The sequence below is a fragment of the Danio rerio genome, chromosome 11, assembly GCF_052040795.2.
Source record: "Danio rerio strain M-AB ecotype USA chromosome 11, GRCz13ab, whole genome shotgun sequence".
NCBI classification, from domain to species: domain Eukaryota; kingdom Metazoa; phylum Chordata; class Actinopteri; order Cypriniformes; family Danionidae; genus Danio; species Danio rerio.
Window position 1 is genome coordinate 43,764,674 of NC_141031.1, and position 13,452 is coordinate 43,778,125.

The 13,452-nt window shown below is 37.9% G+C and overlaps 1 protein-coding gene across 2 annotated transcripts in view; it reads left to right on the top strand.

The window, feature by feature from the left end:
- Positions 1-12,655, top strand: part of mmel1 (membrane metalloendopeptidase like 1) — a 64,142-nt gene extending 51,487 nt beyond the window's left edge. The window contains exon 22 of one of the 2 annotated variants that reach the window (XR_015502877.1): positions 10,521-12,655. Coding sequence is in view for 1 of the 2 variants with exons in the window: in XM_087274219.1 (XP_087130345.1) it covers positions 781-880 (100 nt within the window). In the remaining variant the exon portion in view is untranslated. Of the gene's footprint in view, positions 1-780; positions 2,812-10,520 lie in introns of those variants that run through there. The other variant, XM_087274219.1, reaches the window with a different exon arrangement.
- The last annotated feature ends 797 nt before the right edge of the window (positions 12,656-13,452 follow it).

Sequence of the window (13,452 nt, forward strand, 5' to 3'; positions counted from 1 at the left end):
TTTAGTTTGGCTGAAATATATATATATATATATATATATATATATATATATATATATATATATATATATATATATATATATATATATACATACATACATATATATATACATATACATATATATATATATATATATATATATATATATATATATATACATACATACATACACACACATCAATATGTAATATATATAATTAAATTAATTAATTAAATAATCAAGTAATTAAGTAATTAATTAAGTAATAAATAAATGAATAAAATGTTTAGGTTAATATTATTAACCCCCAAATGTTTCCAAATGGCTACAAAACAAACCACTGTTGTCCAATGACTTTGCTAATTAATGTATACTTGACTATAAGCCAGCAGCTAGGTTGCTGCCGGAAGTAGTGTTAAAGAAAACAGCAGGGGGCGCTCAACCTGTGGTCTGTGTGGGTCCTAATCCCCCAGTTTAGTGAAGGGAAGACTGTACTGCTCAGTGAGACACGTTAAACCAAGGTCCTGATTCTCTGTGATCAATAAAAATTCCAGGATGTCCTTCGAAAAAAAGTACAGGTTAATCAAAATTAATTAAAAGTTACTAGAAATTAGTTATTAAATGTATTTTGTTTAAAATTGTGTAGGAAATCACTCTCTATTAAAAAGCATGTGGTAAATATTTGGAAAAAGAATGAAAATGTCTACTAATTTTGTCTCCAACTGTATATATTACACAGTGTCAACATTCAAATACTTCACAGATCCTCTAAACAGCATCATACTTTTGTGTTCTTCGCAGGGTTTTAGGTTCCCTCCAGAACTTTGAGGCATTTTCTGAAGCGTTTCACTGTGCGCGAGGAGCTCCCATGAACCCCGAGGAGAAATGTCGAGTGTGGTAACCTGCGTTCAGAGTTACAGGGGTCTGTGTGTATATTTTGTTGGGACGAGGCAGCGATGAGGAGAGCTTGGATCATATAATGTCGTGCTATTATTCCGCAGTGGCAGCTGCCTGTCTGTTAGTCTGATGTGACAGACACGAGCAAGGTGTCAGACACCTACATGTGTGATGCATAGATGTCTACTGTGAACTTTCCAAAAGCGCACATATAACCAACAAGTGCAGGCGTCGTCAACGTGCACAGTGAGGGTGTTGTTTTTCTGAAAAAGAGGCATGCTTTCTCCTTGTCTATTTATGAGCGTTTCCTTCTGGACACCTTATTAATTTTGGCACCGAAAACACACGTGAAAAAAAAAAAGCGAAATAGTTTGATTGCGACGGATTATTTTTTTTCCAGATTATGTAAACGGATAAATCCCTCGCTTGGCTTTTCAGTTTCTGTCGGCTCTCCAAGAAGACATCCGTTGTGCTTGAGCAAACCCGAAATTAGCCAACAACTGGAGGCTTGGAGGAAGACGGAGATTGTGGTTTTTTGAATAGAGCCCAGTCAAGGCATCAAGTGTCTTTTCATAATAAGCAGCCTTGGAAATATTTCGAGTGTGCTGGAAGATTTTGTTTTCTAAAGCATGCATTGGTGAAAGCGAGAGTCTCATTGAGCGCAGTCTCCAAAAAAAAAAAAAATTAAAATCACTACGTTTCATTGCATTTCTTTAAAAGCCAGGGCTTAGCGTTATGTAAACGGGCTCGTGTTGACAATTACCTGACAACCTTAAGACTGTTAAAACCATAAGCTTCATGTGTTTTTGGTTTTGTTGTGCTTAAATTAATCCAGATTCATGGCTGCCTTGATATCATGCTACAAACTGCAATATGGGAATGGAATAATTACAGCCAGTGTTGGGGAAAGTTCCTTTTGAAATTAATGCTTTACAATCAGTGTTGCGCGAGTTACGTAATAATTTTATTTTTCTAATTAACGAATATAAGAATAATGCATTACTTTTAAAAATGAAGCAATAATTTGAGTTACTTTTAAGATGAATTATTATGCTTTTAGGCGACGCAGTGGCGCAGTAGGTAGTGCTTTTTTTTTTAGGTAGTAGGTAGAGTATTTTTACATTACTGTGAGGGGTAGCTTTAGGAATGTCTTTGTGTAGACATTAATAAAATCCAAATTAATGGGTAATTTAATAAACAATATAAATAATTCTCATTTTAATTACTGTTTTTATATTACCGTGAGGAATGGGTTTAATAAAGCGACGCAGTAGCGCAGTAGGTAGTGCTGTCGCCTTACAGCAAGAAGGTCGCTGGTTAGAGCTTCGGCTGGGTCTGTTGGCCGTTCTGTGTGGAGTTTGCATGTTCTCACTGCGTTCGCATGGGTTTCCTTCGGGTTTTCCCTCACAGTTCAAAGACATGCAGTACAGGAGAATTGGGTAAGCTAAATTGTCCGTAGTGTATGAGTGTGAATGAGTTTGTATGGATGTTTCCCAAAGATGGGTTGCAGCTGGAAGGGCATCCGCTGCGTAAAACGAATGGTGGTTCATTCTGCTGTGGCGACCCCAGATTAATAAAGGGACTAAGCCGACAAGAAAATGAATGAATATTATGCTTTCAAAAATAGTTGCTGAATTAGAATTAGTGTAATCACGCTGAATCCGTCTTTCGGATGAGACGTTAAACCGAGGTACCGACTCTCTGTGGTCGTTAAAAATCCCAGGATGTCCTTCGAAAAAGAGTAGGGGTTTAACCCCGGCATCCCGGCCAAATCTGCCCACTGGCCTCTGTCCATCATGGCCTCCTAATCCTCCCCATATCATGATTGGCATATCATCACTCTGTCTCCTCTCCACCAATCAGCTGGTGTGTGGTGTGCGGTCTGGCGCAAAATGGCTGCCGTCGCGTCATCCAGGTGGATGCTGCACACTGGTGGTGAATGAGGAGATTCCCCCCCATTGTGTAAAGCGCTTTGAGTGCCCAGAAAAGCGCTATATAAATGTAACGAATTATTATTATTATTATTATTGAATCACACTCAATGACGGTATGAGCCCCCCACAGGAACAGACATAAACCAAGATGGAAGAGTCTTACATTTCTGTGATGGAAATATTCTCATTTTTTTGAACGCATGGAAAGAAGGGGGAATATAGTCTCAATCGACACTGATTTTACTGAACTATTAAGACTAAAATACAAAAGTAGCAAACACACTGCTTTCAGCTTTCAGTTCTCAGATAAGGCATCATGTCATTTTCGTGCGCTTTTCTGGGGCTGGGTTCCCCTCTCTCCAGACCCAGAGGCATTCCCAGGCCAGCCAAGAGACATAGTCCCTGGGTTTTCCCCGAGGCCTCCTCTCTGTGGGACATGCCTGTAACACCTCCTTGGGTAGGTGTCCAGGAGGTATCCAAAACAGATGCCCGAGTCACCTCAGCTGACTTCTCTCCATGTGGAGGAGCAGCTGCTCTACTCCGAGCTCCTCCCAGGTGACAGAGCTCCTCACCCTATCCATAAGGGTGCGCCCTGCTACCCTGCGAAGCAAACTCATTTCGGGGGGTTGTATCAGAAATCTTGTCCTTTCAGTAATGACCCAAAGCTTATGACCATAGGTGAGAGTAGGATTGTAGATTGACAGGTAAATTGAGAGCTTTGCCTTTCGGCTCAGCTCCTTCTTTACCACAACATACCAGTATATGAATCGCATACTGCTGCCGCTGCATCAATCCGCCTGTCAATCTCACGTTCCATCCTTCCCTCACTCGTGAACAAAACCCCAAGATACTTGAACTCCTCCATCTGGGGTAAGGACTTTCCTCCAACCTGGAGATGGCAGACCACCTTTTTCCGGTGGAGTACCATGGCCTCGGACTTGGAGGTGCTGATACTCATCCCAGCCGCGTCACACTTGGCAGCAAACCGCCCTAGGTGCATGCTGAAGGTGCATGTTTGATGAAGCCAAAAGAACAACATCATCTACGAATTACAGAGATGAAATCCTGTGGTCCCTGAACCGGACCCTCTCCAGCCCAAGGCTGCACTTTGAAATTCTGTCTATAAAAATTACGAACAGAATTGGTGACAGGTCAGCCCTGCCGGAGTCCAACATGCAAAGAAAACAAGTCTGACTTATTGCCGACAATGCAAACCAAACTCCTACTCTGTTTATACAGGGACAGGACGGTCCTTAACAGAGCACCTCTGACCTCATACTCCCACAGCACCCTTCACAGAATGCCAGGAGGGACACGGTCGAATGCCTTCTGCAAGTCCCAAAAAAACACACTGGCTGGGCATACTCTTATGAACCCTCAAGGGTGTAGAGCTGGTCCAGTGCACCACAGCCTGGACATGAAGGTGACATTATTCTAATATCTTTAGAATAGTTTTTAAGGTAAATGAAGGTGTAGGTTATACAGTGTGTTGTTAAATGCAGAGCTCCTCTATTTAAAATAAACAAAATTATCCTGCAAGTTTCGACAGAGATCAAACCTCAGGCAGGTATGAAAAACTAACGCAAAAGAAACGTAACATATTACTTTCCATAAAAAGAAACTCAACTAGTTACTTTTTTGGGGAGTAACTCAGTATTGTAATGCACTACTTTCTAAAGTAACTTTCCCCAACTGTGATTACAATACTGAGGTACTCCCTAAAGAAGTAACTAGTTGCGTTACTTATGGCTCATTTCCACTGAGTGGTACAGTATGGTACGCTTTTATGGCCATTTCCACTCAAAGGGACCTAAAAGCGAAACGTACCGTACCACTTTTTGGGTACCCTTTCGGAATTGTACGTAGCACTACAAAAGAGTACCAAAAGGCGGAGCAAGATGAGCAGCTGAATGCTATTGATTTACAGAGATACATCAGTCACTTGTTCACAAGCTAGGACAATGAAAACAAACAAAACGGCATTTTTAAATACACAGCCGAGACATTACACAGAAACAATCTAATATATACATATATTAAACAAGCCATGGTCGACCCGAGCTCAAACAAACTGTCATCATCTTGATGGACAGCCACAAAGCCAAGAAGAGCAGAATCTACCCTGTGCACCGTAGTTGTTTACAAGGTCATCAAAAGCCTGAGCGGTTTCGCTTTCTCGCATGAGCTTGCATCGCATCTATATTTAAAATAACGAACTTCATGAGCTCATATTAATAACGTGCATGTGATTATTAAAGTGCTTCTGACATCCGATCCTTTCAGAAATGAACAAACGCGAGAGAGAAGCCGGAATAAACAAAGGAGTAAATGGTTCTTTCAGAAACCTAAACCATGAACAAACTGTCATGTTTAACTATTATCATCGCCTTTTGGACTATTATGAATTCAGAATGACGGAATTACTCTCTAACTAGAGGTTGCATGTGCTGGTGAAGAATAAAGATACAGAGGAGAGGGTACCACTGGTATCCTTTTGGCATTGGAAACGTCAGTCTGATAAAGGTGACCCGTACTGACCTATAACGTACCTTACTGTACCAGTCTAAAACTAGTTACTTTCTATGGTAAGTAATGCGTTACTTATGAGTTACTTCAGCTTTACTTTATCTGACCTGCCTGAGGCTTGATCTCTTTCAAAACTTGCAGGATTGTTTCCTTCTTTTTTAAATAAAGGAGCTTTGCAATTAACAATGTGCCATACAGCATACACCTCTGTTTATCTTTAAAAAATATAATAAAAATGTATAATGCAGGACACGGGTCTCAAACTCAATTCCTGAAGGGCCGCAGCTCTGCAGTTTTGCTCCAACCCTATTCAAACATACCTGAAACAACTAATTAAGGTGATCAAGAGTAGTCAAACATACCTGATCCAACTAGTAGTCTTGACCACCTTGATTAGTTGGATCAGCTATGTTTGATTAGGGTTGGAGCAAAACTGTGCAGAGCTGCAGCCCACCAGGAATTGAGTTTGAGACCTACAGTATTATGTAGGACAGGGGTTCTCAACTGGTTTGGCCATGGGACCCACATTTTTACATGGTCATCAAGCCGCGACCCAAATTTTTAGGAACTGTAATATAATTTTAGGAATTATAATTAATTAGTATTTATTTGTTAACACACAAGTAGTGACAAATAAATCATAAGAAAATCACCAAGACTTACAAATAAACAGTATTTTATTGCTGTCATTTAACAAAATGTACTTCTGTGATACCCTTAGCTCTTGGGAGTCGTCTCAGAAAACAGTCCACAGGTTTGTCCTTGCAACTGGGATATTTGGTTTCTAAATGTCATTTTAGTTTAGAAAAGGGGTCACCAATCTCGGTCCTGGAGGGCCGGTGTCCCTCCAGGGTTTAGTTTCAACCTGCCTGGTCGTTTTAAGTATACCTAGTAAGACCTTGATTAGCTTGTTCAGGTGTGTTTGATTAGGGTTGGAGCTAAAATCTGCAGGACACTGGCCCTCCAGGAACAAGTTTGGTGACCCCTGGTTTAGAAGGTTTCATGCTCTATTGTGAACGCATCTCACTACATATGACACACTGAGGTTTTAAGCCTTTTTTGTCATCAATATATGTAAATCCATACTTTACATATTCAGGGTTGTACTTGTGCTTCGATATATTTCTTGATATAATGAAATGAAATTTCAGATGTCAAACGGTACGGTTGTTGCGTGCACATTTCAAAATAAAAGTCTAGTATAAGCTAAATATAAGTTAAAATCTAAACTTTTGTTGTTTTATTGACCACACACTCCACGACCCACTTTTGGGTCACGACCCTCCAGTTGAGAAACACTGATGTAGGATATTCTTATCTTCTGAGAACTTCCTGACCCTCGAGATATATGCCATATATACAATACAGATTAATGAAAGTGTAAAGCAGTGTGCTTACTACTTTTGTACTTTTTCTCTTATTAGTAAATAAGACTTACTATTTGTATAATAGTTTTATTATTTGTCTGATCCATTCAGAACTTCCATCACAGTAATGTATGGCTCTACTATTTTCCTTTCTGTCTGTTCCTGCGTTCTCTCATTGCATGCGGGATTTAACATGACTATGTTCATTTTAATTCAGCTATTTATTTTTTAAAAGCTAATTAATTGAACTAAAAAGTAACTCTCATTACATTTTTTAAAAAGCAACTCAAATATTATTACTTCATTTTTAAAAGTAATGCATTACTTTACTCGTTATTTAGAAAAGTAAAATTATTACATAACTCGTGTTACTTGTACAGTAATGTGTTACCTCTAAAACACAGCAGCTCAACAAAAACGCGGATTTGTTTCATATGAGATATTACTTCTACCGGGGAGAAGTTGCAACAGTTCCAACACTTACCTGTTGTTGTTTTAGCATGTTTAGAGAAAAGAATCAGCAAAAGAAAGCTGCATATTGACAAATCTTCAACCGTTCAATCCTCCTTATTTCATTTTTTTTATCTTATTTGATTTTTTTTTATCTTATTTGAGTTTTACTGGTAAAAAGCATTTATTTCTGTAAACAAACATAGAGAAATTAGATTTTTTGCCATACAGTATCAACATATTTTCTGAAGAAACACATTTTTTTTTTGTAACCAATGATTGTTTATAAATTAGTTTACATGTCACAGTTTTTGTTTTTTGTTCAAAATATTGCATAAACCTACTGGAAAAGGCTAAATTAAATTGGTCAAATTGGTTTTTAGAGCATAGTATGCAAAAAAAGTGGCGCATATTGATAAATCCTCAACCTATCAGTCCTACTTGTTTGATTTTTGACGCAGTTTTACTAGTGAAAACATCATTGCAGCATTCATTTCTGCAAACAAATATAGAAAACATTTTTTAGCATGCCAACATTATTTTTGAAGCAACAAATTTTGGTCATTTCTGATATTTGGGATTTAGATTTAATGTTAGTAGTAGAACAATGTAAACATTGCAAACATTGTAAGCTAAGCTTGGTAGATTCAAATAATGTAGTGTAAAAAACATTGTGACACAACAATATCTGTGCATTGTCCATTAATATTAAAAGTTTATCAGACGTATATGATTTTGAAGTAATACAAATAATGTATAGTTTTATACTTTATATTTATCTTTTAAAATAGCTTTAATTAGCAAATAAAACACAAGGTAGACCTACTGGGCAAAAAGGGGATGCCTTTCAGAGCATTTTAGAAGGTGTCATTCATTCATTCATTATCACCATACTCAAGGTCTTGGTCTCTTGTTTATCCTCAAAGCATCCATGTCGAAAAAAAGAACGGCATCTTAACTCTGTCTTTCGTGAAAAGCAGTTGCAGTTTAATGCATACCCTACTGAAAAAACAGCTTAAACCAGCCTAGGCTGGTTGGCTAGTTTTAGCTGGTCAACCAGGCTGGTTTTAGAGGGGTTTTGGCCATTTCCAGGCTGATTTCCAGCCATTTCCAACCTGGTCTTAGCTGGTCAAGTTGGGAGATGATCAGCTAAAACCAGCTTGACCAGCCTAGCCAGGCTGGGAGTCTAGCCAAAACCAGCTATGTCCAGCTTAAACTAGGCTGGTCAAGCTGATTTAGCTGGTCATTTTCCAGCCTGACCAGCTAAGACTAGGCTGGAAATGACTGGAAATCAGTCTGGAAATGGCCAAAACCCCTCTAACCCCTCTGGTTTAAGCTGGATTTTTCAGCAGGGTTGTAAATCATTTAAGGTAAGGAACATTTTCATTTGCCATTCACTGACAGTCGGACAGGTCAGCACAATCTCACGGCAATTCGTAACATTTTCATTTAGTGGCTAATTCGTATGAATTCCTACAACTTAGTACGATTTGCTCATCCCCCAACGACGGTTGGGATTAGGGGTGGGGTTAGGTGCCACGCCTCTTTTTAAAAATCATACGAATTCGTTCGAATTAGCCGCTAAACTGGCAAAACGTAAAATACTTACATTTTCTCATGAGATCAGGCTGGACAGGCTCATCCAGTTCATCAAACTCTTAAAGTCTTTTAAAATCTTAATCGGAAGCGGATTAAAATGGTCTTCTCATAAAAGCCGGCATATCAGCGCGCTGCTACATTGAAAACACATGATTCGATTCACATCTTCTGATTGGTTCTCGGGATATAGTGGCTTTTGCTGTCAAAGGCAAGTGGCGTTTAGAGGCTTTTGCCAACAAGTTATTTTTAAATAGAAGCAAATCTATTTGTTGAACATGTACTGCGTGCCTAAAGCCTTCACTCAATGTCATGATCTCATTTTTGGCGGAAATGTTGGATAAACCTGATGGAAAAGCAAAATGACATCCGGTACTAAAAAGGTACTAACAATTAAATGATCACAAGTAAAGTGCTAATAAATTAATTACTAAGATGTAATTTAAATAGCAGAAATAGCATCATCTTGTAAATCAAATAAAATAAAAAACAAGTAGTTGGTTATTTACTCTCTACAAAGTGAAAACCCAGCAGGTGATCCATAAAAACTTGACATAAACCTTTATAATTTTGAGCATTATGTTTCCATGCAACACAACAAACAGGAGGATTTGTAACGGAAAGATTTTCAGTCATCCAGCTTATGATTTTACAGAAGCAGGTGAACTCCTGTCTCCTGACTCTTTCTAAATTGCTGTGGGCTAATAGGGCGACGGTGACGGCCAGCAGTGTCTCTCGAATGAACACTTTGAGGAGGCGGCCTCTCATTAGAGATCCGGTCAAGGCTAGTGAATGTTATTTTCCATCTTGATTAAGCAGTAATGACAGCAGAACTAAAGAGCCCGTCTAAACGCAGGAGAAATGATAGAATGAGATGATGGAAAAGATCAAACGGCCGCTGTAGGAGAACAAATGGATTGTGGAGTTCTGGGGTGGGGGGAAGCCTGGCGGAGTCAATATTGGCTTGTCTCGGGTTATTGATTATGACTGTTATCTCTCACGACAGAGACTTTGATCATTTGAATGTTCATATCTGCCTTTTGAAGCTTCATTGCAGGCCAATCTAAACCTCAACACCACTGTAATGGCACGTACTGTTTGATGCACGGGAAGACGAGCGAAGTATTGAATGCAACTTTAGAGCAAATTAAATAAATCTGTTTGCGACGGACAGGTTTTACTCAGTGATGAAAAGCCAAATAGATATGTAAACCCTGAAATTATTAGTGCATGCATTTGTTTTTAATGCAGGAGCTATAAGAAATTAAGCTTTGGGTCTTAAAGGGTTAGTTCACTCAAAAATTTTAATTATGCTATAAATTATGCACCCTCATGACTTTTGTTTGTCTTCTGAACGCAAATTAAAGGGTAGCTATTATACAAAAAATACTTTTATAAGAGGTTTAAATACAGCAGTCTGTGAATATAACCAGCTTCTAATGGCAAACATGTATTAAGTTAATTTTATATAATCACACTTGGTAAAAACAGCCTGCAGAAACACTTTGATTGACATTGTACGTGTCATCAGAGCAGGAAAGCCCCGCCCATTAGTGACCATCATTCCCTTATTAGCATAAGAGATTGATCTTGTTTTTAAATCTGCCACTATGCTGACACACAGGCATTTGTAGCTCCGCCCTCTTTTGAAAAGAGCACAATCTCATTTGCATTTAAAATGACAGTCACCAAAACGGCACAATTCGGATCAAAGCCAGTTTTAAAGAGTTATAAAACATTATTCGTGTGGTATTTTGAGCTGAAACTTCACATACACACTCTAGGGACATCAGAGACCTTTTTTATATCTTGTTTAAACAGGCATAATAGGTCTGCTTCAAGATATTTCAGGTTAAATCATCACTCGTCTGACATAGACAGCAATGGTCCAGGGACATTAAAAGTCCAGAGAAATACCAAAAAAAAAAAATAATAAATAAATCATTAAAACAGACCCTGAACTAACTAGACTCATCATTAAAAGAAAAAAAGGAAAAATACGGTCTAAGAAATAAAAGTAAAAAACCTGTCACTGGTGTGGTACCTTTTCTTTTCTACTTGAAGGGGTGGTCCACTACCATATCATGTTTTAAACTTTAGTTGATGTGTAATATAGATGTGTGAACATAAACAACATCTCTAAATGTAAGACACTCAAAGTTCAATGCAAAGGGAGACATTGGCTTTTAGAGTTAGCTTAGCAAAGCCAACAGCGAACAAAGTTTGGGGAATACAAAAAATACATCCGGGTTAATGATGTCATAAACCCTTTAGGTTACGCACATACACCATGTACAACAAAGGGGCGTGGCCAGAGGCACTGTAATGTTATACCACAGATGCTTCTAGGCGATGTGGAGCGGATCTACGAATCACAGCACATGTTAGCTGACCAATCAGAGCCTCTTGAGGGTGGGTCTACAGAGGAACTAGAAGATATGACAGTGGTTTTCATGTTAGCGGAGTAGCTGTATAAAATTAAAGAGGATATATGAAAAAATAACATGAGTTTTTACAAATGAAGCATGAGCACACATTGCTTTGCATCTTATAAACACAATCAAGCTTTAAAAATACACTGTGGACCACCCCTTTAAAGGGCCACATTTATATTTTAAAGGTACATATTAATACCTAAAATGTACAAATGTGTACCTTATGATACTGTAAAAGCACAAAAGTGTTCCCTAAAGGGATACAAAAATGTAATATAAGGTACCAATGTGTACCTTTAAAAAAGGTGGCATCTCAGTTACAGGTTTTGTACCTTTATAGTGTGTATTAATTAACTGGAAATCGTCTTGCTCTTTATCAAAGCATAGGATCAACAAACTAGTTTTCTATACTGCTCCCCTAAAATATCAAAAAGTCAAAAACAAGGCGCATAAACAGCGTGCAAAACATTTGAAAACCATTTTAAAAATGTGTCGCTCATTGCAAGAAAACGCATCCGCAACGGAGCCTTCATTGGCAGTGCGACAAACATAAAGACTTTTGAATAAAGTCATTATTTTTCTTTTATGTGCACACAGAAGAATTCTAATAGCTTGATAATATTCCTATTGAACCATTCATTCAATTAACCCGGAGCAAACCCACGCAAACACGAGGAGAAAATGCAATCTCTACACAGAAATGCCAACTGACCTAGCTGGAACTCGAACCAGCGATCTTCTTGCTGTAAGGTGGCAGTGCTAACCACTGAGCCACCGCACCACCCTCCGATCGAACCACACAAAGCATATTGATTTGGATTTGAGGATGTGTTTTGGGATTTATCTATACTTTGAAAGAGCCAGGACTATTGCTGTCTATGGAGGATGAGGGAGCTCTCCGATTCCATCTACAACATTAATTTGTGTTCTGAAGACGAACAAAAATTTCAGGGCTTTGGGAAATTTTTGCGTGAACTAAATCTTTAATAAAAACAATTGTGGGCAGATGCACTTTAAAAAATGATATGATCAGTAAGTAGTGTCAACATTTTTATTTTTATCGTGACATCTTATGTTTTTAAACGCAATCTCACAGCAATTTTTGTCTTTTTGATTTAGTGGCTAATTCATATTTTTGAATTTTTACAATTTCATTTATGCATTTTATTATTTTTTCCCCCAAGAGTTCACACTTAGATATTGCTTGATAATATTAGTATGTTTGGCATGCTGTCCCGGGAGAGAACCTTAAACTTGGAGATAATTGCGCATGTAAACTTCAAAAACAATAAGGGAGTAATGCAAGACATGCTATTTATTATGAGTTTGGAATAATCTGATTGGATAATTAATGATTGCGAATGAGAGATCAACTGCTCCTCTCGAAAATACTTTATAAAACTTTACTGAGATTTATTTAGCATTTGCCATAACTAGACAGGTAATGAACCTGGAGAAAGTAGGGGTGGGGTCGGGTAAAGTCTGCTTTAACGACTCAAACTTGGGACACACACACTGGTCACAATTGGAGGAAACCAATTGCAACAAACCATTAGTTCAAAAACTAATCCAAATGAGTACTGTGAACTTAATCCATTTTAGTAAACGAAGCAATTTGAGCACAGTAAAATGCAATAAATGAAGAGAACTCAAAATAAGTAAACCCAATAAGTTAAGGCAACTCAAACCATTAAAGGAAACTGATTGCACCAAACCATTTGAGTTAAACTAATCTATGAGTACTGTGAACTTGCTCTATTTAAGTTGAAGTAATGAGGTATTTAACTCATTACCTTTAACACTGAGTTCAAAACTCTTTTCAAGTGAGTAGAATAAACGTTTAGTCAATTTTGGGTTCACTACACTCATTTCATTTGATAAAGTTGGCTGTTGGGTTTTACAGTGGGCATTCTGTCCACATGTCGGCTATCGACACAGACTCATTTATAAGATTTATTATGATTTGCTCATTCCAAAATGATGGTGGGATTTAATAAAATTGTTGGGGCATGCTAAAAATGTTTTTGTATGAATGAAATCATATGAATTAGCCACTCTTCTGCACTCAAACAATTATTATTTATGCTTGTTCAACCTACTTATTTAAAACCAGCTGAAATTCACAACTCTTGAGATTTTTTGACGACAAATTAATTGTTTTGTTTTCAGTCTACTAAAATTTAAGTTAATCGATTTGCATTGGAAATTATGTAAAATAGTTACATTCCCTCATAAGAACAAGCTGTTATATATTTGCTAACTAAAGTT